Source organism: Thamnophis elegans, chromosome 6 (genome assembly GCF_009769535.1).
Source record: "Thamnophis elegans isolate rThaEle1 chromosome 6, rThaEle1.pri, whole genome shotgun sequence".
NCBI lineage: Eukaryota > Metazoa > Chordata > Lepidosauria > Squamata > Colubridae > Thamnophis > Thamnophis elegans.
In genome coordinates this window covers 26897380-26922570 of record NC_045546.1, presented here as the reverse complement: position 1 = coordinate 26922570, position 25191 = coordinate 26897380, and the positions used below count along the sequence as shown (strand labels likewise).

Genomic DNA, 25191 nt, shown 5'->3' with positions numbered 1-25191 from the left:
ATCTGCTGGATTACAACATTTAAGGGAGGGGATCTGGAATGCACCCACCCTATCTGTTCTGGTGGAATAGGCAAATACCCTCAGGAGGAGGCAGTTCCACATGGTAATGTAACTTGTACATTATCTAAGCAAACCACCATAACGACTGAGTTCACACAGTCAAAGCCAAAAATAAATATTACCATTTGCAACAATGCGTACAACCGAGAACATAAGCCAGTAGTCGAATTAGTTCTGAAAAAAGAAAGACAAGATTCTAGGGACTGAGAGATAATGCATGGTTCATTGACAAAGCTCAGGCTCATCTTATAAAGACTATGTTGTTTTGCATTATATTTCCCCCCCAAAAGAAATCCAACTAATTCTTATGTATTTCACTCAAACCATCAAATGCGATAGCTGACATCATCTTTAGACGGAAGAGGGACAAAAGCCACCATCTTCATCAAGTGGATTATCAAAGGCTTCCTACATTATTTTTTTCTTCCTCTCTTTTCTTGGTCAGCGGGAAATGTTTTCATTAAGAAAACAAACTGATCCACATTTTGGAGACACAAAAGCCAGAGCGAGAAGTGAGGTCATGTGGGATGAGACAATGTATTTTTAGTCGTTTCGATAAATTATGGAGATGCAAAGTTGATAATTTATTGAAGAAGGGAAACAGGGGACTCTGTGTAAATGTTTTCAGATGAATGATTACTGTGGCTTTCTAACGTCGTGGGGTCTTTAATTAAAGCCTGTGTTAAACAAGGCAAAGCATTCAAGCCGGGTGATATACAGCAGCTAATTGCACCTTTTCTGTGGAAGAGAAAAGCAACAGCTCAGAAAGGAGGTGTAGCTTCCAGCCTTGAAAGGAAGACAGATTCTATCCAGGGAGAACCCCTGTGAGGCTTTAATTTGGACTGGTGGGCTTGGTAGTCTGTGTAATCTGGCTCGTGCTGGCAGGGGCCTTCAAAAGATGGCATCAGCAGGAAGGGAAGGGGGAGTTCTTGGGTTGAAAGCCAAGTCAAACCTCTACCAAACAATCATGGCGATTTCAGCTTCAGCTCCTCTCTTGCTCTCTTTCTGAGCATTCATTTGATACTTTACTCTGAATACACATATCTCTGCAGTAGGAAGAAAGACAAGCCCTATTAGAAGTGATAAGATTTTTTTTAAATTCTCAGAAAAGGGAGATTCGTAGGTTGCATGAGGTCACACCTTCCTGTGGTGGGGTTCACTTTACTGTTGGAGGGGAAAAATTCTTTATTTAAGGATGAAACTGGTCATGTCAAGTCTCTTGGGAGTGGGGGTGTCAATGTACCTGAAAATACAATACAGGATTTGAGCTGTGTAAAAGGAGAGAGATAGCCCTCCTCAAGGAAGTAGACGTAAACCACATATGTGAGGACATGACATAATGCAATGTCTGTACCTCTCTGCTTTGAGAACCTAAAGAAATGGTGGATTGAACATATCTTTATTCTAGATATCTCATCCTGTAATCCACGGGTACTAAATCCTGCATAGCTCCTAAAGCTAATATACAGTAGATAATCTAAAGTGCAAAGGTCTCTGAGTTCAATTCTTGGTAGAATTCTAATCCCATAGAACAGGGTGTCAAACTCAATTTTATTGAGGGCTGCATCAGGGTGGTGTTTGACCTTGGGGTGTGTGTGTGTGGCCAGGGTGGGTGTGGCCAGCTTGGCATCACTTGTGTCGGGGGCATCTGTGGTGGAACAAGTGTTCTGCCAGAAAAAAATGGGCTTCAGAGCTCCATTTTCAGATGTGACAGCCTCCTGCCATCCTATGCCAGTGAAAACAGAGCCGGGGGGGCGCATACCTCCTGAGCTCCATTTTCACTAGCAGAGGGTGTCAGGAGGCCATCACAACTGAAAATGGAGACTGGGAGGACCACACATATCCCCCCCCCCCAGCTCCTTTTTCACTGGCAGCAGGAGACCATCGCAGTGAAAATGGAGTCTAGAAAGACTGCATGTAGCCCTCCTGAGCTCCTTTTTCTCTGGCAGAGGGCAGCAGGAGATCATCGCAGCTGAAAATGGAGTCTGGAAAGACCGCACATGACGCTCCCGAGCTCCAGTTTCACTGGCAGAGGCACCGTGGGCCAGTCCTTTGCTGTTTCTAGGGTGGCCCTGCAGGCCAGATCTAAGCACCTTGCAGGCCGGATCCGGCCCCCAGGCCTGGAGTTTGACACCCCTGCCATAATGCCCACATCTAAGCACTAATGATAAAACCAGACATGTTATGTCTCATGCGGGCAATAGAAATAAAGGAAAAACACAATATCTAGTACTGTTGATTAATCAGGATATGCTGGTATTAATATTGATTTTAGCAGAATTGAGCCACATTTTAAGAACACATTTTCCTTCAAACGGAGCAAAAAAATGCAGGAAGACTTTTTTTGGCATTTCTTGATAAAGTAGTTGCAAATATGGCTTTCCCTGGAAGTCTAAGTAATTATTATGAGATGAGATGTTCATTCCTCTCTTACCTCTCTGAGTCAGAAGCATTTCCCTAATCATAATGGTTCCACAATACACCAGACTGTATGTAAAAGCAGGAATAAATTTAATTAGCCTTAACATAGAATTGGATCCTAATGTTGGCTGGCAAATATGATACGGTAGTTTTATCGATTAGCCCATAGGCCATATCAAAGCACAAGGTTCAAACACATATTGCCAATAAAATCTTATACAAACAATTTAAAATAAGAGTAAGGTAAAATACAATAGTTGTAAGATAAAATACAATATAATTTAATATATAAGCAAATAGGACACATCTAAATAGCCGTATGAATAGAAACACAGCATGCACAGACACTTAAAATAACTGTTTAAGACTGTGCTACTTTAAATTTACATCTATTAAGTACATAAAGGCAGAAATGTGTACTGAGAACACTTAAGGCAGCAAACAATTATAAAATGGAGATTAAAATGAGGATTTTTACAAATATTTTTTTAAAAAAACCAGTAGTCCTTTTTTGTCCTCCTTTTAAGAGGGATGTGCTGCTTTTTTCTGGCAATCCATAAATGATCCTCCAACTGTAAGTTTCTTTTATATATATATTTTGCACCATAGATGGAGGAAAGCTAATTCAAATACATGACAAGAATTAGATAATTCAATAACAGAGCTGAGAAAGTTTACGCAGGAATCCTTTGTGATTCAGAGTCAGGAGGCTTTTCCAGCTGACTATTGACAATCACTCTTTAAGCAGAAGGGCCAAAGGCTGAGGCTGAGACCAAGGACTACTTGTATTAACTTCTTGTATTATTTGTGACTCAATTTAAAATCCATCAATATATATCCTCTATATATGTATGGTCTCCACTGAGTTCCTATTCCTCAATCAGATATTCTATGTTTACTCAAAATGTCTGTTTGGAAAGAAACATCTGATAATGATAACCAATTTTCACATATATTGTTAGATTTTTCAGCCAACCATGAGATTATGATGGAAAATTAAGAAGCACTATTTTTGTGAAGGAGATAAATCTTTTATAATTTGATGGATTTTAAGTTGACTCACAAAAAAGAAGTTAATACAAGTAGTCCTTGGCTTACAACCGAGGTGGTATTCAGCCAGTTATGACAGATTCTGGAGAACCGGTAGCGGAAATTTTGAGTAGTTCGGACAACTGGCAAATAGGCTGGCCTCGCCCCCTCTGCCCCCCAGCTGATCTTCTTTTGTTGCCCTGAACAGGAGAACAGAGCTGGAAAGCAGATTAGTGGGATAGGGAGAGAATGGGGATTTTGCAATAACCTTTGCCCAGGAGTGGGGAGGGAATGGGGATTTTTCAGTATCCTTCCCCTGCCACGCCCATAAAGTCACACCTATATCACGCTCCACCCACAAAGCCATGCCCACAGAACCAGTAATAAAAAATATTGAATCCCACCACTGGCTTACAACCGCAGTTGAGCCCAACTTTTCTGTTGTCAAGCAAGACAGTTGTTGAGTTTTGCCACATTTCACAACTATCTTGCCACAGTTGTTAAGTGAATAACTGAAATTGTTAACTTAGTAATATGGTTGTTAAGTGAATCTGGCTTCCCCATTGACTTTGCTTGTCAGAAGGTGACAAAATGTGATCACATGACTCTGGGACACTGCAACCATGATAAATATAAGCCAGTTGCCAAGCACCCAAATTTTGATCATGTGACCATGGCGATGCTGCAACAATCATTAAGTATGAAAAATGGCCATCGGTCACTTTTTTCAGTGCTGTTTTTTTCAGTGTTGTTGTAACTTTGAACAGTCACTAAACAAAAGGTTGTAAGTAAGGAATTGTATTTTTAACTCATGCTTCTTCTATATATCTATAACATAAAGAGATATATGCTCCAAAAATTTGCTTCCTGGCAATCCTCCCAGTCTATATATGCACAAGATAAAGGAGGCTATTGTATAGCTTTCTGCACATGAGAATCTCTGAATAATTATCCATCCCCATATAAAACATTGTGCTGCATTCAAGTCTCAAATTGTGGTCATAGTTTCATAGTATGTGTGTGCACACAGAAAATTAATTTGCTTATGGTGTAAAAACTTGCGTCATCACGGCATCATCACATGATGTATTACTTTTTCCCCTTCACTAAACCAGGCATGGGCGTGGCCAGCATGTGATACATCTAATTCATGGGATGCGAGTTTGACAGCCTTGGCTTAGGGCTTAGTGTAGCAAACCATAATACAACATGATAGGGAAAACTATGGTTGTAAAATCAAGAGTGAAAAGGCCTTCTTGTTCACCAGATGATACATTTTTATCTTGCTTAACTCATCCTGACCTTGGTTTATGCAACTAAGTAAAAGGTGGAGGTATAATAAAATAGCTCAAAAAGTGTTTGAGTTGAAACTAATCAACAAAATATATTGAGCCAGGAGCTTTGTGTGCCTGGGTGTGTATGTGTGTGGGAGAGAGAGTGTACATTTTTGTGTTTTGCATTTATGTGAGGAAGGAGATATAAGGTGCTACCACAATTGGTCTAAATTTGGCAAAACCTAAAGCAAATTGGACAAGTAATTGAATTTATTTGGCCTCTTTTATGCATTACCTCATCAGTATGACTAATTTAGGAGAACTGTTCAGAGTAATATTTCCTTTAAAAGACGTGTAGCAAACATAATTTCTAGTACAGTGTTTCTCAACCTTGGCAACTTGAAGATGTCTGGACTTCAACTCCCAGAATTCGCTGGCTGGGGAATTCTGGGAGTTGAAGTCCAGACATCTTCAAGTTGCCAAGGTTGAGAAACACTGTTCTAGTATTTTCTACTAGATTCTGTTGCTGAACAGAGCAAAGGGGGAAAATAAGTCAAAAGCCAAACAGATCAAAGATATAGAAGAAGGAAACTGATACTTACCTTCAAGATAAATCCAATGCAGTTCTTGAGAAAAGGCAAAGAACTGACTGGGAGAAGAAAGAAAAAAAAACCAGCAAATGAAGCAGAAGTATAAATGTTACTTATCCTTCTCCACCCCTTTAGCACAGCAGACTATGTGTAATTGCTATTCAGAAATCATAATGTTGGATTTGCCCAAACTCAGCCTCACTATAAAGCAGGGTCCTTTGAAACTGGCATCAATTTTACAGAATTAACATATGAAAATGATAGTGATGTTTTATTTCTGGAACAGATGGTAACCTTAGTTACCAAGCATTCTCTTTCTGTGGATACATTCCTATTTTTAGCCAATGTTTTCATTTACTAAATTATGTGTGCACATGCACACTCATATTGACACACAGCAAAATTGGTGTACGTGAGAACTCTGTTGAAATGTATAATGTGCAATGCACTTCAGTTGTGCTTTTGATAGAAAACTTTGGAGCAAATTGTACAGAAAGGATAGCCTTTGGGTCAAATACGGATTCAGTTGTCTTCCTTATGGAGATAAGGAAAGCAAGAATTGAGAGATGTGGTTTATACATAAGAATATAACAAAGAAAGCTGAACTGGAAAGAATATGAAAGTAGGATTCTTTCTTCTACACTAATTTTAACATAATATATACTGGATATTGCTTTAATAAATGAAACATTAAACATCAAGCTAGAAAGCCACATAAGAGCATATTCCTAATACAATCCAACTCTTAGCAATTTAGAGTTGTAAGCTTCTGCTGCTCTCTGCTGGGCATTAGAATGGTACAACAAATGGATTACTAAGAGAGAACCCACATAATGTGCATTATATTTAAAGCTACAAAAATCAAACCCAAACTCCGTTTAAGCAAGATTCAAAAGTATCATCCTGCAGCTCTAATTCATAATTAAAAGGGTCAAAGGAAACAAGATTTTGAAACTTTTGAAGGAAAAAAGGAAGATTTGCTCATAAATCAGGTGCTTTGAAGAGAAAAGATCAAAATGTCTGCAACCCCTGCTTTTCTTTATTTAACAGAATGGCAAGAATGAAGCAGAAATTAAATACCATTTAGAGCAGAGTTCCCCAATCGTTCTGGCTTTGCGGACCAGCGAGGGAGAAGGGGATGGTCCCACATGAGCGTCAGGCAAGAACACAAATACACACAGCTCTACTTGTACAAGTAGCATGTACGTGCACCTACTGCTCACGCAAATGGGGCACTTGTGCATGAGGTTACCCACCACTTGCACATTTTCCCACTTTGAGCAGCTGAGTTTTGTACAGTTCACAACCTAGTAGTGGCCCATGGCTCTGGAGTTCCATTATAACACAAAAGAACAACAGACCCACAGCAAGCACCAATCAGCACCAATCAACCAATCATAATACAGCCACACATCCAATCAATCCACTTGCTGAAATGGGGCCACCACTCCACCCCCCCCCCCCAAGGTTTGTAGAGGGATGGCAGCTCCGATCACTCTTTAAGCCCAAAACACCAGCCTGAGGATGGCGAGTGAGACCTCGCCGAAACGTTGCCAAGACAATCTCAATCTTACACGGGAAAAGACCCAAATACAACAAGACCAATATATATATTATAACCTCTGTCCTAAACAGGTCAGATCCATGCACAACCTATAGCAGTGATGGCGAACCTATGGCATGCGTGCCACAGGTGGCATGCAGAGCCATTTGTCAGAGTACGCGAGGCACTGCCCTGTCAACTGGCCAGCGCACATGTGCGCGCTGGCCAGCTGAGTTCACCCTTTTTAAAGCCATAGAGGCTTTATAGGAGCCTGGGGAGAGCGAAAAGAGCCTCCCCTGCCCCCCCCCCCCCGGAGGCTCTCTGGAGGCTTCATGAGCTTCCCTGAAGCCTCCGGAGCACAGGCCCTATGGGCAAACCAGAAGTTTGGGAACAGTTTTCCGGTTTGCTCAGAGGGTCGTTTTGACTACTCCGGAGGCTTCAGGGAAGCCTCCTGAAGGTCCTTGAAGCCTTCGGAGCCCTCAAAACGACCCTCCAAGCAAACCGGAAGTGACTTCCAGTTTGCTCGGAGGGTCGTTTTGACTGCTCGGGAGGCTTCAGGGAAGCCTCCTGAAGATCCCTGAAACCTCCGGAGGGCTTCCAGGGGGGCAGAGAGGCTGTTTTTGCCCTACCCAGGCTCCTATAAAGCCTCTGGAGCCTGGGGAGGGCGAAAAAAGCATGCAAAAAATGGGGGGTAAGTGCCTGTAGTGCGTGCATGCGCACTGGGGGGGTTACACATTGCATTATGGGTGCAGCATGCCCGCACACGACCCCCCATGCTCTCTCCCCACTTACGGCATGTGAGCCAAAAAAGATTTGCCATTATTGACCTATAGCCTTTGAGAAGTATGGAGGAGCCTGAGAAAATGGATCTGGTAAGTGCTTCTCCAATAACTCCTTGAAGTTTTGTCCCCTGCTGCAAAAGCCCAGATATTGCCCTTTTGCTCTTCTCATTTGACTTTTGGTAGGAGGCATCTAGACTGTTGTACGAATTATATTGAAAGCACATTAGAGTAAAACGTAGACTGGTAATTTGCCTGTCTCCTTGTTGCAAGAGTGCATTCATTTGCTGATTAAGCAATTTAACAAACAAATAGCTATCCTGAACTTAAAAACTGACAAAGTATATTTAATGCTATAAAATATAACTGTAGGTGTGGGTGATATAACCGCATACATGTTAAAGTATCAACATGGCTTACATTTGAAATGGTTGACTTATTTTAGTTGTGTGCATTTTCCCTGATGATTGACTATTAACTAGTGACAGTGAGTCACACCCTCATCACCTCTCAGATAGAGTATTATAATTATTGTAATGTGCACAACATGGAGCTGCCTTTGTAGACTACTTGACATCTGCAGTTTGTGCAAAATGCAGGACCCAATTGTTTGCAGCTGAGAGCTACTTTTCCAATATAATAATGGTGGTGCAGGCTCTGCCTTGGTTATACTGGGTATAATTCAAAGTGTTGGTTTTGACCAATGGAGTCCCATATGACTTTATGTACAATTACATGCAGGACTATCTGCTTCAAAAAGAATCAACCTCTCAAGTTCATATTCCCATTCCCTGCCCTATAAGAGAGATGCTATAAGACAGATCTATCAAACTCGTGGCTCATGTGCCGGAAGTGTCATACACTGCCCTCGCCCGGTTTAGCAAAGGGGGGGAAAGTCTTAATACATTATGTGATGCCATGAATTTGACAACCCTGCTACAAGAGAAGTTAATGTTTTTCATTATGGTCACCATCCCCTGGAATATCCTGCTCACTGCAATCCATATAGTGCCCTATTCTTGGCATTTATGAAGTTGGTTAAAATGGAACTATTCAAAAGAGCTTTAGATCTTGGAAGTTGGAAGACGTTAATGATAATATAGGTATGTTTTTATATTAATATTTAATTTTATTTGGACTTCATGGTAACTTCCCTAATAATAAGAGTTGTTCTTACTCTTAGATCAAATTGCCCCAGGAGGTGATGGCTTCTACTGAATTGGAGGTGTTCAAAGGCTGGATGGTTATCTATCAAGGAGGACCTCAGTAGGAGCCTCGTGCTCTAGAACCGGAGATTGAACTGGATGATAAGTCCCTTCCTAGCCTTATGATGTATAATTTTATGCCTGAACTCAGTTTTGGAAGACAGGAAAAAAAACAAGGTATAACTTTTTAAAATAAATAATTCAGCAACTACTCCAGAATGACCCGGTTATGTGAAGTAGTAAGCATCCACCACAAATCTTTTGTGATGCTTCAGCAAGCATGACCTCACTTTGTGACAACATTGTTTCCCACTTGCCTTTTACTAGTTATAATAGCCTTTCAAAACTGAGAGGTAGAATTTAATTTGGAAATGCATGTTAAGCCTACAGCTATACAAGATTTTGTTGACAGATGAACGATTTGGAGATTTTCATAGGTAAAAGATGCAATCCTTTTCTCGCATACATAAATACAACTTTTTCTGTGGTTTCTATATCTTCTGTTCCACTTCCTTTGTCTTCATACACACCTATACATGTTGTTTTCCCTGTTTCCTATACTAGTAACTTCCAATTTGAATAATTCTAAGTTCCATAATTCTCAGCCAATAGTTCCTTTGGCTCAGATTTATAGAAATTTAAATCCGGAAGACTTCTGACTGAGGTAAGCTATCTTAATGCCTTTTTTACTTCTTTTATTATTCTTCGGTTGTTCCATTTTTACATATTTTGTTACAGAAGAATCAAAGTTCCTTTGGAATTCTAGTCATAGTTAATTCTCTCCTCTCCCCCTCAAAGAAAGAAAGAAAGAAAGAAAGAAAGAAAGAAAGAAAGAAAGAGAGAAAGAAAGAAAGAAGGAAGGAAGGAAGGAAGGAAGGAAGGAAAGGAAGGAAGGAAGGAAAGAAAGAAAGAAAGAAAGAAGAAAGAAAGAAAGAGAAGTTTGAGATAGAGTTCTGACTATTTACGTTTCTAGCAACATTCTCTCACAGTGAGAACAACCCTACTCAGATCCATCCCTAACTTAATAATTTACAGATGGCTGGAGTCTGTATGATTATGTTATATTACTAAGATAATTCATAGGATTGCAGTCCCTTGAGACCTTCCTTCTATCCACCATCATCAAAGAACAATCTCTGGAAAGAAGTTAAGAGCATAGAGGTTGTCTCATGCTGAAACACATGATGGGTTAGTGCAACATTAAACACCGACTAAAACTGGTTTTCTGCAACCTACTCTGGAAATGCCATGGACTGAAGCAAGAACACTTACGCTCTCTTACCAGAGCATGCCTACTGTGAAATCTCTACAGTATACTACTTAGCAGGGCAATTTAATTTTTGAAGGCAAAAAATATTTTTAAGTACAAAATTCAAATTACTTGGGCAAATTAATATATACTGTTTAAGTCTGACGTCTTTAATGAGAGAATAGAAAAGGAAGTGCATAGGAAATACAATGTGGACAAGGCCTTAATCAAGTCCGAATAATGTATTCATTGCAAAATTTGAAATTTGGATCTACTTGTTTTATATGTTTGGTCTAGTGGTTAAAGCACCAGGCTAGAAACTAGGAGACTATGAATTCTAGTCCCGCCTTAGGCATGAAAGATGGCTGGCGATTTTGAGCCAGTCACTCACTCAGTCCAGAAAGTCAGTCTTGAGTGACAAGCTGGTTAATCAATTTCTGTCATTACCAATGGATCAACACTTGGTTGATCTGAAAAAAGCAGAAACTGCACTTGCTTGAAAACATTAGGAAGAAAAAAAATGTGTGAAGAACAAATATGGCTTTTATATAACTTGTAAACTCATGCTTGTATATAAGAATTGGGGCTCGGGAGAGACAGTGTGACTCACTTTGAGAGCAAATTGTAATGCCCTGGAAAAATCATGATCCCTACTGAGTTAGTCCATCCTAATTTTCAGAAAAATGAATTGATCTTCCCATTATCTAACACAGGAAAAACAAGATAACAGCACTTGTAACCATTTTTTTGGCTTTTATCAAAAAGCAGGAAAGTTAAAATGTTATGACACCAAATTATGTAGAGATCAAAAGAACAGCAAAGCAACGCCAGGAAAGTATACAGCTACTTTAGGAATTGAATGGTACATCTCAATGTCCTCCTAACTTTTGGCTTGAGGATGCTTGATTAATCATCCCTGAAGGGCACCTCTGCATGATGTAGTTCTCTTCTCATTTCCACTCTAAAGGCCAATTACATCAGAACCACACGTGAAGTGATTTTTTTTTGTTTTCCCCAAACACAAGCCTTGATATTTGTATGATGAACTAATTATGTGATCAGAAGAGGGATCTGCCCAGCTTTTATTTTAGCTGATGTAGGCATGCCTGCACTTCCCAATTGCCTGCAATAGATAATTGCTGACAATCAGATCATACAGTGGGAAAAGTATGACTTTTGGAAGTCATTTTCATTCTATTTTCCTAGCTCCCATGTGTAATGTTGCGGCTTTGCCCACAATAGTTGTATTGTCTAAAACAAGTAAGTTTTTGTATTTCATCAAGCAGTGTCCATGCAACCTGCTGATATACTGTCCAAGGTATTCTACAGATTTCCAGAGTGTCAGGAGGTCGTGCAGGGTATATGTGCTGCTTGAAATTGACAATCCTCTTGCTTCAGCCAATGCCAGTTACCCTGTCCAATATACCATCTGAGGATTTGGAGAAGAGAATATTGTATGGTCCTATAGGATTATCTGGAGTATATATGTATCCTATGTCTCCTGAGGAAACGGACATGTTCTTCCCGACTGCAAGCTCAGTCACCTGTTTGTTAAATGCGGGTCCTTTCTGCTATGTCAAGACTTCCCAGGAGGAATCCTGTCATTGGATCTATGAAGTGATACCTGCTTAGTGGAGGGAGGTGGTTGATCTTACAGCCTTGAAGCAAACTGTGGTACACCCTCTCAAGAGGCCATCACTGAATTTGGCAACACTGAAAAATTTCCAGTCTTTCCCTTGTTGGGAAATTTTTAGTGAAAGTAGTTGGGTTTTCGCTCCGGAGGATCCTAAACAGATTATTTAGACTCATTTCAGTTTCAAAGTGGATTACAGTATGGAGACAGCATTGGCTCTCCTTATTGATTTACTGTGGCAAAACAGGGAAATGACAGTTCAGCTTTCCTTATGCTGCTAGATCTTTCAGCTGCTTGATTATGGTATCCTTCTAGATTCCACTGCAAGGTCTGGGACCAGGGACAATGTTTTGCAGTGGTCCTCCTCCTTTCTTTGTGGCTTGTTTCAATCAGTGTTAACAGGCTTGGGAAATTGAGCCAACAGCCCCCTCATTTGTGGATTGCTGCAGTGCTTGACACTCAATCCTTTTCTGTTAAAATTCTACCTGAAACTACTGGGTGAGGTCATCCATTGGTTTTGGATGAAGTATTGTCAGTATGACACCCACTTACACATCCCAAGTGATGTTGTTAAAGTTCTAGCCCACTGTCTGGAGCAGGTCTGGATAGAAAGATAGTTGGATGGTTACCATTGGTTGGATGTTTATAGTTGACTTGCTGATGAAATCCAAAGTCTTGGTGATCACCTATTATAAGGCATAGGATCTTATTATTGAGGGATCCTCTACCTCCAATTGTTTCTGCCTGGCTGGTGCAATTAGTCAGAGAAAGCCTACTCCATGTCCAGTAATCTCTGTCATGGTCCTTCCTTCTGGAATATTTCTGAGATCCAAACAGTGTCACCTTGATGGTGTTCAGGAAGCTATTAAAAACCCAGATATTCTTCCTGACTATGGGCAACAAATAGTTGGCCTCTTATTAGATGGATTTGCTTTGGTTTCATATTATTTCTGGGGTTGTCCATAATTTTTTTCTTGTTTTGTACTTTCTTTTTAAAAGTTGGGTAGCCAATAATCCTCTCCCTCTCTCTCGTCTCTCTGTCTACTCTATGAAATCACATACATGGAATGGGTTTACTGACTATCTTTCCACCTCATGAATCAGGTACTGCAAGTGGTCATGGGAGTAGGTAGGGTCTTTCCAGGAAAGCAGGAGAAGAATTGCAACTCAATTCAGGTTTCGACAAATGGCTAAACCCACCATTCTAGCCATGTGTGAACTTGTCTTTTTCTCCAACCCAAGTTTCTCTTTACATTAGAGGTGATTGATGGATGTTTTTCACTATTAGCACAATGCTACTCACTGGCCTCATAAACAAAGCAGAGTTAAAAATGGCTATGAGATGGATCAAATTTATGCTGAAATGCATTGTGCTGCATCATGGACTAGGCACATTAAACTACCTCTTTGGATGTTCCCAAAATAACTCCGATGTCTGTGTCTCCTTATACTCTGAAGCATCTTTTTGAAACCAAATCAAAAAATGCTCTACTGTACAGCCCTAGAAACCATACAGAGAGGTTTTGATTACACTATTTTAATAATTCAGTTTATTAAAATATCAATAACAGTATGACTTTTGTGATATGTGATAAAAAGTGCCGAAAGTATATTTTTATTATTGTGGTCAATATCCATGGCAAATTTTAGACAGAAAAGAAATTATTTTGAATGGAAAAAGATGTTAATAAGGTAAAAGTAATGTCCCTTCTTGAATATGGCAAAAACTCACTGCTAAGACTGAAGATGAAAAGCATAAGGGATTAACCTAATGGTCTTTTCCACAACAGAAAACAATCACTGAATCAGCCAGCGAAGATAATTCACTAAGTATTGTTATACATGAGATAAAGATGAGAGGTACTGGAAAATTATTAAGGAAACAAGTCAGTAGTGAAGCACGAGAATTCATTACATCCAAAATATTACTTTTAGTCTGAGTGAGTGTTTGTATATGTGTGCACATGGACATGCATGGGTCATTCATTGACCCACACAAATTAGTGAGTACAATTGATTTAAAAAAAATACAATCCAATGCATTTTTAATCTGTTCAGTAACACATAACATCAAGTTCTGAAATCACCAGATAGGTTTTTTTTAAGGCTTATTTCGGGAACATGCAAGGCAACTCATTTTCTTAACAGACTGAATGAGAACACCTTTCTCTGTTGCTATACCCTGAATTATTTTTTTACTTTAGTTCAAGAAATTAAAACTAACAACTGTTTCCCAATTAAAATATTAATATTGTAGACTTGCTGATGACTTCCTGTGAGTTTTTTTTTTAGAAGAACTGTGTTATTAAATAATAGCAGAAATAATTATTTGCCATGGTGCTCCCATATAAGCATTCCATCTTGAGCATCCATTTATCCCTTTGTCACCTGCTGCTTTAAAAACAATCAATGCTATCATAATAGGGTATTTATATTGCCTGAACTTTTTCTTCCTTCATGCTTTGAGTTCACATAGAATAGAATAAATTCTTTATTGGAAAAGGCCAAGAAAAATAAAATAGAATACAATCATCAAGAATCATAAGATACAATACTTAGTGATAGTGATGTTACTAATAAGCAGTCAATTTTGTTTTCCTTCTGTAACTAAAAATTAGATGTAGGGCAGAACCTTTTCCAAATAACAATTGCATTAACTCTCCCTCTCTGATTCATTCCAATTTAAATGCTACATGGCTTTACTCATTCTTATATATCTGATAAAGCGAGCTGTAGTTCAGGAAAGCTTTTTATAAAATTTGTGCTCAGAAAAATTATACCAGATTCTTTCTGATTTTTTACTCTCCTGGAATAACACAGCTTTTCTCCTACTGTGCTTTGTTAGCTACTAAATCTAAGTATTCCAGCTGGAAAATAAAGATTTGTATTGTTTTATTATATATCATTTTACTTACTAATTCTACAATCCCCTGTAAGATCAGAGATACACTCTTTTGAAAGGTCGTAGATAACAGGTATTTAATAACCAGGAAAGAAAGAGTCCCTTTTGGCCAGTGTTTTTTTTAAAACCTAAGATCACAACCTTGTGTTAGTAAATATATTCTACTTTATCAGGACTTCCAAAGAGCAAACCCTTCGTTATTCTCCCCTTAAAAAATTAGAAGTTTCATTGAACTCAAGGAACTTTCGGCTGAATATTCATTCCACAACTTATCTCCAAGACTATATTTTATTGCGTTCCTATATTGAGCCATTCTGGTAGGAAAAGGCACGTTTCTAACAGAAAATCCCCATTCATATTCAAAGCAGGCTGACAATACAAGAGAGCACTTTTGCCCTCTAGAAAAATGTCTACCCCGAGGACAAATGCCCGGTTACCAATCAGGTGACTTGAAGCAAGTTCTGTCTCTTTCCTAGGAGAGCATATTCTGTTGCCTACGTGACCTGCCATAAGATTCAGGAAGGCATGCTTAGGAGTAGTTTCCATAGCAACTACGACGTCTTCTCACCGACTCTCCCCCTCCGGGTGGAATAGAACTCACAACAACTTTACGGAACATCCTAAGCAGCAAAAGACCTTACCGGACAGGTGGGAGATGAAACGCGCCTTTGCTCCAAGATGGCAGAGCCAGAGCCAGAGCCGCAGCCAGAGCCGGTGCCGGTGCCGGGGTCGGGGTCGGTGGAAAAACAGGTGAGGAGGCGCCGCGATGAGTCAAACGGTGGGAGAGAGGGGAGAGAGTCTCGTGGAACAGCCTCTAAGGCAGGAGTCTTCAAACTTGGCAGCTTTAAGACTTGTGGACCAGCCAAGCTGGCTGGGGAATTCTGGGAGTTGAAGTCCACAAGTCTTAAAGATGCCAAGTTTGAAGACTCCTGCTCTAAGGATACCTATTCTTCTTCAGCCTAAGAACCTTTTCAACCTTTATGTATGCAAAAATAACTTGCAGATCCCCAACGACCTCCAAAGCCACCCAATGTCCAAAAAAGAGTTGTCCTGTTTGGGAAGGGACCCTCTTCTATCCCTCGTACACAGCAGTCTTCGCTGTGCCTCTGAAGCCTTAAGATGAGTTGGACTTCAACTCCCAGATTGCCCCCAGATAATATGCTGGCTGGAGGAATTCTGGAAGTTGAAGTCTACTCCTGTAAAGCTCTCCAGATTGAGAAACATTGGTTTGAACTGACACTCTCCAGAAATTTTCACACCTAGTAGTCTCAGACAAGAAGCGCCTAGGGTGGCTGTGCTGTAATTTAAAGGGCATCTGATGTAAGAGAAGTTGGTATGGACTAGAAACTTTATTAGAGTGGAAGCATAAATTTGTTACCCAGGAGCAAGAGGCACTGCAGGATTGCAATGTAAAAAAAAAAAAAGCAAGGCTGCAATGAAATTGAAGGGAACACTTTAAATATTTGTTGCAGCTTTTCCCAAACAAAGTTTGGGAGTTCAATCTCTTACAATTCCTGGGCACTGCCTGGGAAGATTTGATTAAGAGACAATTAATCTTATGATTTATCATATCATACTTGTATTCAGTGCTAGAAGAGCTGTAATTCAAACCCAACAATGTTTACACCTTCATTGCATTTATAATTATTCTTTCCTTGTCAAGTTGTACCTGTTGCCATCCCCCCCCAAACTGGAATAATCCAATTTATGTTTCTTTGAAGTGGATTCTTCACTTCAAAGTATTAGTAGTATAGCTTTTATTGTCATTGTTCATCATGTATACAACGCAATTGGTTGTATACATAGCTTTTATTGTCATTGTTCATCATGTATACAACGCAATTGGTTGTATACATATTGTTTATTTTCATATATATTGAAAGTAAACATAAAGGGCACATAAGATTGCAGTTCTAAATCCTAGAGATCCAGGGTGACGTGATATGTAACCTAACCAAATTAGTACAAGTAAATAAAATAAAATCCCCTTGAACAACATCAAATTGTTACAAAATGTTCACATTTATTTATTAGCAACACTACAGAACAGGTTTGCCTTGGATTTCCCAGACCACCTACAGATCTGGTATTACCTGGTGATCTTCTACTTAAGTACTAACCAGGCTCAGTCCTGTATAGCTTATCCAGACAGATGAGGGCTGCTGGGATGTTTCTGGATATTGTACATTTATAATAATAAATACACAAAATGAACTGTTGAAATATGATAACATTCTGAGAAGTTTGGTGAACTGGTTGTAGGAAGAAATCATTAGGGCAGAGAACCGGTTGTTAAATTATTTGAATCCCACCACTGCTATGGAGAGGATATAAACTCCAGCAGGCTTCAGAAATGAAGCTCGGATCTTCAGGATCCAAGTTTTGCTTCTGCAACCTGCTGCAGAGGTTCCCTTCTGTGCCCGGCATGGAGCTGCCTGCCCTTCTTCAGGAGGCAGGTCTTTCGCTCCAGCTGCTTAACGGCCTGTTTGGTTGCTTAACTGCCGAAACAGGTGGGATTATGTTTGTTGAGTGAGGCAGTCATAAGGGTGCCTCACTTAACAACCACTTTGCCCAACAATCAAGATTCCAGTTCCAATTGTGGTTGTAAGTTGAGGACTGCATATATTGGTTATTATCTACCCTGAATGATGTGTATATGTTTGGAAGAATGGGTTTTAAACTTTTAATTCATGAACTAATTAAATATTCTACTAGAGAGTCTATAAGAGAGAAGGTAAAAGGAAAGCTACTATATTTGACTAAGTATTAGCGTGCATGATAGTACTACTGTTTTTTTAAAGGCATACTCAAAATTCCCCCAAAGGCAAAACAAAGAGAAAATTATGGAGTATAAAAGATAAATGCAAAGTAGATAGCCAAACTGCTAGGCAAAGTTGATGCAATTACTCAGATTAACCAAGACAATGTAATATGTTAGACATAACCAGAAATTGAGTTAGATATCCACTTCCTGTTTCTTAGACAGATCCATATTTTTTCTGATCTGAGAACTGACTGGCTTATGCATTGCACTAAGCCACTGTTGGCATGAGTTTGGCTTATTCATATAAGAATCTAGCTTTTGTGCAAACTAAAGTTGCATTAGCAGCCTAGATCCTTATGTGTTAGATATATCTTACTATTGTTTTGTTGTTGTTTATGTGATATATGAGCTCAGCCCTTGGAAGCAGATGACACATTAGAGATTCAGGAGTTACAAAAAACAAATTAACCTGAACAATGGCTTGCCATAGTTTTGCATAGGAACAACAAGCTTCAGCTGAACCCTAGCAAAACCCTGGCTAATAGAAAAGATCAAGAATCAGAAGTTCCACCCCATGTGTGTAGATGTTTTTTTCAAGAATGAATGGTTATTGAACAAATGTGGATTGAATACAAAAATGAATGATGTATGAAAGAATAATTAGTGGTTCTAGACAAAGGGAATTCCATGGATGGAATTAATGAAAGATGCTGACAAAGGAAGAGATGGTAAGTTTTAACACAGACAATGAATAAAGGTGCATATGAATAAAGAGGAAGTAAGGATAAATTAAAAGGATGCTGTGGCTCAGTGGCTTGTTGATCAGGAAGGTCAGCAAGTTGGCGGTTCAAATCCCTAAAGCTGCATAATGGAGTGAGCTCTTGTTTCTTGTCCCAGCTTCTGCCAACTTAGCAGTTCGAAAGCATGTAAAAATGCAAGTAGAAAAATAGGAACCACCTTTGGTGGGAAAATAACAGTGTTCCGTGCGGCTACGGTGTTTAGTCATGCCGGTTACATGACCACAGAGAAGTCTTCAGACAGCGCTGGCTCTTTGATTTTGAAACGGAGATGAGCATCGTCCCCGAGAGTCGGGAACAACTAGCACATACTGTATGTGCGAGGGAAACCTTTACCTAAGAATAAATTGCAGTATAAAGAGTTATGGGAAAGTACTATAAATGCCATTGGTGTAAAGTAGATATATTTTCTTTTTTTATTACTTTACTTTTTTTCCTACTACTTTTACTCCTTTTCTGTATTTTCAGAATTCTGCTTCTTCTGAAAGAGAATAATATGAAGGGCATGTCTATATTGTAACTGAAGATCAAATCATATATAAGAAAAATGCATGTTCATTTCTGATTCTTAACCGTTTTTTTTTCTGATTTGCATATACTGTAGGAACAGCCTGAAAAAGTTCTGATTACTGAAGTGCAAAAAGAACCTACATTGCCAGTGCCTATAACTGAAACATCTAGGACTAGTAGCCAACTACTTGAAGTAGTGTTATCTATAGATCAAGTACCAGAAGCTTCTGAGCCAACCCCAAAAGCTTCAGCGCCACAAATTGAGACTCAGTCTCCCTCTTCATCTTTCCAAACTCTTCAACCTTTGCCATCTCAGAAAAAAATTGATTTTCCAAGGGCTTTGATCAGATCAGTGGAAAGCATTGTGCGGGCTCAAGAATCAGCACCTCAAGAAGTGGTACAACAGACTGCTCCACCAGCTCAAGTTCCTGAGGAACCTGTTGAGAATGAGCCAATGCCAACAGTTTATTTAGATCCTTTTGAGATTTCTCTTGAATACGTAGAGAGGCATAACATCCTACAGATATTTCAGGTGACTTCCTCTCTTCTTGCCCTTTCCGACTCTTTAACTTGAATATGAATATTGCAGTTGTTGAGTTGAATCATCTTACCCATCCTTATGTAGGCAAGTATTTCTGAGTTCAGGACCCAGCAGTTTAGGTTTTCTCTGGAGATTAAGGTTACTTCATCCGAGTTTCAAGAATATAGCATTCCTTATTTGTCCCTGATTACTTAACTGTCCTGTGTATTTAATTCAATTCAATTCAAAATAACAATATATTAACCACTTCAGAGGTGAAATCCAGCAGGTTTTGACAGGTTCTGGAGAACTTGTAGTGGAAATTTTGAGTAGTAGTACTTATGACTGGTCTTCATACTTATACCAGCATCTCGATGGTCATATGATCAAAATTTAGGCACTTTGCAACCAGCATGTATTTATGATGGTTGCAGCATCTCGGTCATTGGATTGCCACTGGCGACCTTCCCAGCTGGCTTCCAACAAGCAACATCAATGGAGGAAGCCAGAATTGCTAACAGTCACGTGTTTCATTTAATGACAATAGTGATTCACTTAACAACTGCAGCAAAAAGATTGTAAAATCAGGAGCGATTCACATAACCACGATGTTTAGTAATGGAAATTCTCATCCCAATTATGGTCATAAGTCAAGGAATACTTACAATAAAGGTGGGGCATAAACAAGCAAAGTTGCAAAATGATTTCCTAAAACTGTCTTTAACATTTTTTTTCCCAGTTGTACTTGAAAATCTGTTTTGGATCTAACACTTCAGAAACTGATTCAGAAATATTTCAGTGGTAGTATCTGTAATGTTAGACAAACACAATCAAGTATTTTCAAGCATAAGATATTTATAAAGAAGGCCCAGCATTCCAATGGCCTTTTTTGTTTGTCTTGCTGGATTATTCTCTAACTTAAAGTAAACATTCAAAGTGTCAGCACCTAATAACCTTGCCTGATCTTGAAAACATTATAAAGGATTTTACCTAGTTATGGGTAAGTCTTTGATCTATGAGCACAATTGGGACTGGAAATGTCGTCATGAAATCTTTGCAACTATACGTTGAGACATCCTTCTGACTTGACCAATTTTGTTTTATAGATTTTTGTAGCAACTGTAAAGCGGATCACTGTGGTCATTAAATAAATCACACAGTTATTAACCAAACAACAAGGTCATTAAATGAACCCATTGTTTCGAATGGGTGGGGATTTTTTTTTTTTTTTGCTGGAGACCAACAAAACCCTGGAAACCAACAAAAAATGTCACAAATTGCAGTCACATGAGGGATATTGCAACCAGTGATAAAAAGTGAGCCAGTTGCCAACCACCCAAAATGTGGCCAAGATGGGGGCAAGTGATGACATTTTGCGATGTCCAGAACTGTTTTACAAGTCCTAAAGCACTTGTTTCAAGGCTATTTCACTTGTAAGTCAAGAACTATGTCTTTGACAGAGAATCATTAGGAAATTATGGGGCTGGAAAATTATAAACCATTTTCATATTCTTGCCAAAAAAGCTACACAGATATATTAACATGGTCACCAGGAGTTGACTCAAAGGACATTTCACTTTTACTACAAAAGAAAACTTTAATATAAGCTGTACAGATACCGGTATTAGTGGAGGTGTAGCAGTGTGCATAAATACTATGTGTTACATGATAAACTAATGACTTTTTATTAATGGTTTTGATTTTTGATTGTTATTACACTTGGAGTATGTGCATTTTAATACTGTTTCTATGATGATTCTGGTTTGATCAGTGGTGTCTGATAGCTCAGCCACAACAGCAACATCAGATACATTTAACTCGGACTTTTAGTTGTTCAAATAGATGTCCGAATCAAAGGTGGTATTCAGCAGGTTCTGACCAGTTCTGAAGAACCGGTAGCGGAAATTTTGAGTTGTTTGGAGAACCAGTAAATACCACCTCTGACTGGCCCCACCCCATTTTTCTCTGCTCCCGAGGCCCAGTTGATCGAGAGGAAATGGGGATTTTACAGTAACCTTTACTTGGAGTAGGAAGGATCCTTCCCCTGCCATGTCCACCAAGCCACATCCTCCACACCCATCAAGCAACGCCCACAGAACCGGTAGTAAAAAAATTTGAATCCCATCACTGGTCTGAATGTGTATATATACGTATATACGTATATACGTATATGTGTGTGTGTGTGTGTGTGTGTGTGTGTGTGTGTGTGTTTGTGCTGATAAATAAATAAAGGGAGACTAGTATAGATCTATTTCAAGCTATTTAGCTCTCATCAGCTAGCCATACCCTTACTGGGATTCGAACCTGTGCTGTATTGCATCTTAGGCAAACGTCTTAGCCATTAAGCCACAGGTCTCCTCCTTATCAGCTGAAGCCAGGGAAGAAGGTATATATTTAGTGTCACAACCCCTGGTAAGCCCCAATTATGGGAGGAAGCTAACTGCTTCCATTATCTGTCAATCGGCTCGTCACAAGAGTCCATCACGACAGAAACCCAATATTTTTACTGTTGCCTTTGTTATATTTGTGTTTTTTTATTTGTGCTGATAAATAAATAAAGAGAGACTAGTATAGATCTATTTCAAGCTATTTAGCTCTCATCAGCTAGCCATACCCTTACTGGGATTCGAACCTGTGCTGTATTGCATCTTAGGCAGCACAGGTTCGAATCCCAGTAAGGGTATGGCTAGCTGATGAGAGCTAAATAGCTTGAAATAGATCTATACTAGTCTCCATTTATTTATTTATCAGCACAAATAAAAAAACCACAAATATAACAAAGGCAACAGTAAAAATATTGGGTTTCTGTCGTGATGGACTCTTGTGATGAGCCGATTGACAGATAATGGAAGCAGTTAGCTTCCTCCCATAATTGGGGCTTACCAGGGGTATCTATCTATCTATCTATCTATCTATCTATCTATCTATCTATCTATCTATCTATCTATCCACACACACACACACACACACACACACACACACATATATATACACACCAAATGCTGTAATTACTTGAGCTTATATATATATATATCTTGTGCATATCCTATTATTCCCATTTCAAAAAGTGACCCATTTTTTAATTGAGACAATATACTTTTGAATCTTTTTTATAGAATCGTAGCGTTAGAAGGGACCTTTTAGGCCAGTGAATCCAACCCCTGGTTAGTGCAGAAATTCAAATTAATATACCTGCAATAGATGACTATCCAATCTCTAAATGGATACAAACAGTGAAGGAAAGCCCACCACCATTCTGGGTAATTTGTCCCACCATTGAACTGCTCTTATCACTATACTTTTTTCCCCCCTAATGTTCAATCAGAATCTGTCTTCTTTTAAATTTGACTTGACTTTCTTCTATGTGACATTTTTTCAAGTGTTTGGAAAGTCCTATCTTATGCACATCCCTTTTCTCACTTTTGAAGACAAAACATTCCCGGTCCTTAGTATATCCTAAGGCAGTGATAGCTAACCTTTTTGTCCTCATGTGCCAAAAACGCACGTGCGCACACACAACAGCGCATGCATGCGTGCCCATACCCATAATACAATGTCTGTGTGCCCCCCACGCAAGCTTGTGTGCCCCCTCATTTTGGGCTACCTCCCCCCTGTGCATGCCTACAGTGTTACAGGAATTATGTCGACCTTGTATGCAGCTTTATTCCTCTCTAGCATTCATCTACCATTGTTCGGTGATGCATTTCCTATCTTTCTAGGATTTACCTCTATCTGCTCCTGTGAGGCATTTCCTCTTTCCTGTTGGATGGATATCGATGGCTTGTATAGTGTTTTGCAGAGATCCAAAAATCAGCTGGTCAGAAGTGCATGCTTGGTGGAGCTCAGCTGGGGCTTGCATGCCGGCAGAGAGGCCTCCAAGTGCCACCTGTGGCACATGTGTGCCACAGGTTTGCCATCACGGTCCTAAGGATTTAAGTTTTTAATGCCATCATCATGGACACCTCTCGATCTATTCCAATTTTTTAAAGTCCTCCTTAAAGCGTTGTCCCAAGAATGGGATTCAGTACAATTGATAGGGTATGACCAAACCAAAATGATGTGGAAATAGTCCTTGTTGAATGACCACTTGGTTGAAGACTATTCATAGTTGCAATGGTGATGAACGAAGGGGATCTTCAATGGGTTCTTGTGTTTGTGGTTGTCACACAGCATCTATGCAGTCATATAATCACAATTTGAGTGGGTGGCAGCCAGTTCGCAACTATGACCTCATAGTGTTCTGTGGTCAGTGATACATGTTCACTCTTTGTGTCCTTTACTGCTGGCTTCCAATAGTAAAATCAATAGGGAAGCTGGCAACTGATTGCAAATGATCAATACAAATGACACTACAACTATACAGGATTTGCCTACTCTTCCAGGAAGACAAGGCAGCTTCTATGGGAATCTCCCTTCATTTTATCTCAACAACAATCCTATGAGATAGGGTGGACTGAAAGAGTAACTACATAACTTAAAGTCATCCAGTGTGTTTCCATGCCTGAAGGTGGACTTGGTTGTCCTATGATTTAGAATCTGTATGCAGCCTTCAATTTCTTTCTTTTTAGATACATCATTATTACTTGCTTTTTATGAAATAAAATGCAATTACTGCTTTCTTTATATTTAGGAGATCACGGAAAACTTGGTATATGAGAAACCTGAGAATCCATTAGAGTTTATATTAAAGCAGGTACGTTTCCAATACTTTGGTGAAGAAAAAGGGGCAGTTTTGAGCATATATAGATACATATCGCTTTAGAAAAGGTAGCAGTAATACAGGTGGTCCTTGGCTTATGTCCATTCAAACAGTGGCCATTCAATGTTAGGGCAGCACTGAAAAATGGATAGACAAGTTCACCTCCCAAGGTTCCTGAAAAAGCTAGCTGAAAAAGTTGTAAAACACTAGAACACACTCTAGTAAGTGGCTTCTGTTTTTTCTCCCTCCTGCATCATGCTCCCATCCATGCTGGTTTTCTTAGACCCTCCCTGGTCTCCTGCAACTCGTGGTCTACATTGACCCTCCCAGAACATCTTGTGACTTGCATCAACCATCCCAGACATTACCTTGGCTTGTCCTACCCATTATGTGCTCTTTAACTATGTTTCTCACCTCTTCCAGCTTAACAACCTGCACTTCTTGTGGTTATGGTAGCAACCAGGAGTGCTTGGGATTGCCATCACCAAGCAACACAGTCACATGATGTTGTGCTTTATGATTGCAGCACTTATTGTCCCAATTGGTGTCATAACCTGAGGACTACCTGGTGCAGCAAATAAATCTGTGATAATACAGGAGAACATTTGTATGCCCATAAGTTGAATTACGAGAAAAATTGTATTGATTTATGGAAGGTAGTAGGGCTATGTAGTAATCTGGATTTGATCTGAAAGAGCTTCTATGGAACTCTGGGGAGCATAGGACAACGTTTTTCTGTGAGTCATTAAAGCAGCTGTGTTTCTTTCCATATTGCAAAGCTGCAGCAGAAATCTCACTGTTTTAATGAGTCCCGGAAAAAGTAACTGTTTTAATGGATCCCAGAAAAAAGTTGCTTTCTACTCCAATACATTTGAAACACCTCTTCCAAATCAAACCTAAAGCATTGCACAGTTTTAGAAAACAAAAAGATAGACCATATAATCCATATGCAAGTACCATCTGAGTCAGCAAATTCTGAATGATCCAGAAGGAGACAAATCTAATTTGATAGGCAAATCTGGGGAAAGGAGCATAATTGATTTGTTTGCCACTGAAGAAATAATAAATAGAAAAATATTTTGTTTTCATCAACTAGTAAGCTAGGATTTTATGGCACCAACTGTGATAGAAATTAGTACACAGGTTTTGAATTGTGTACATTTATTTTACAGTGCTCATAATTTTGGCTTTTAGACAAAATCTGATGATGCTTGCA

General features: G+C 39.3%; 1 protein-coding gene across 1 annotated transcript; it reads left to right on the top strand.

Moving 5' to 3' along the window:
• Positions 1-15246: 15246 nt before the first annotated feature.
• Positions 15247-19330, top strand: LOC116510273 (translation initiation factor IF-2-like). Its single transcript, XM_032219754.1, has 2 exons — positions 15247-15435; positions 18851-19330. Exons 1-2 carry the CDS (start codon positions 15364-15366, stop codon positions 19328-19330), a joined length of 552 nt encoding a protein of 183 aa, XP_032075645.1. The 5' UTR covers positions 15247-15363.
• The last annotated feature ends 5861 nt before the right edge of the window (positions 19331-25191 follow it).

Excerpts from the sequence above, each read along its gene's own strand:
- LOC116510273 (XM_032219754.1), top strand. The coding sequence starts at position 15,364 with ATGGCAGAGCCAGAGCCAGAGCCGCAGCCAGAGCCGGTGCCGGTGCCG. Across the intron at positions 15,436-18,850 it reads CGGGGTCGGTGGAAAAACAG|GAACAGCCTGAAAAAGTTCT; the intron begins GTGAGGAGGCGC and ends CATATACTGTAG.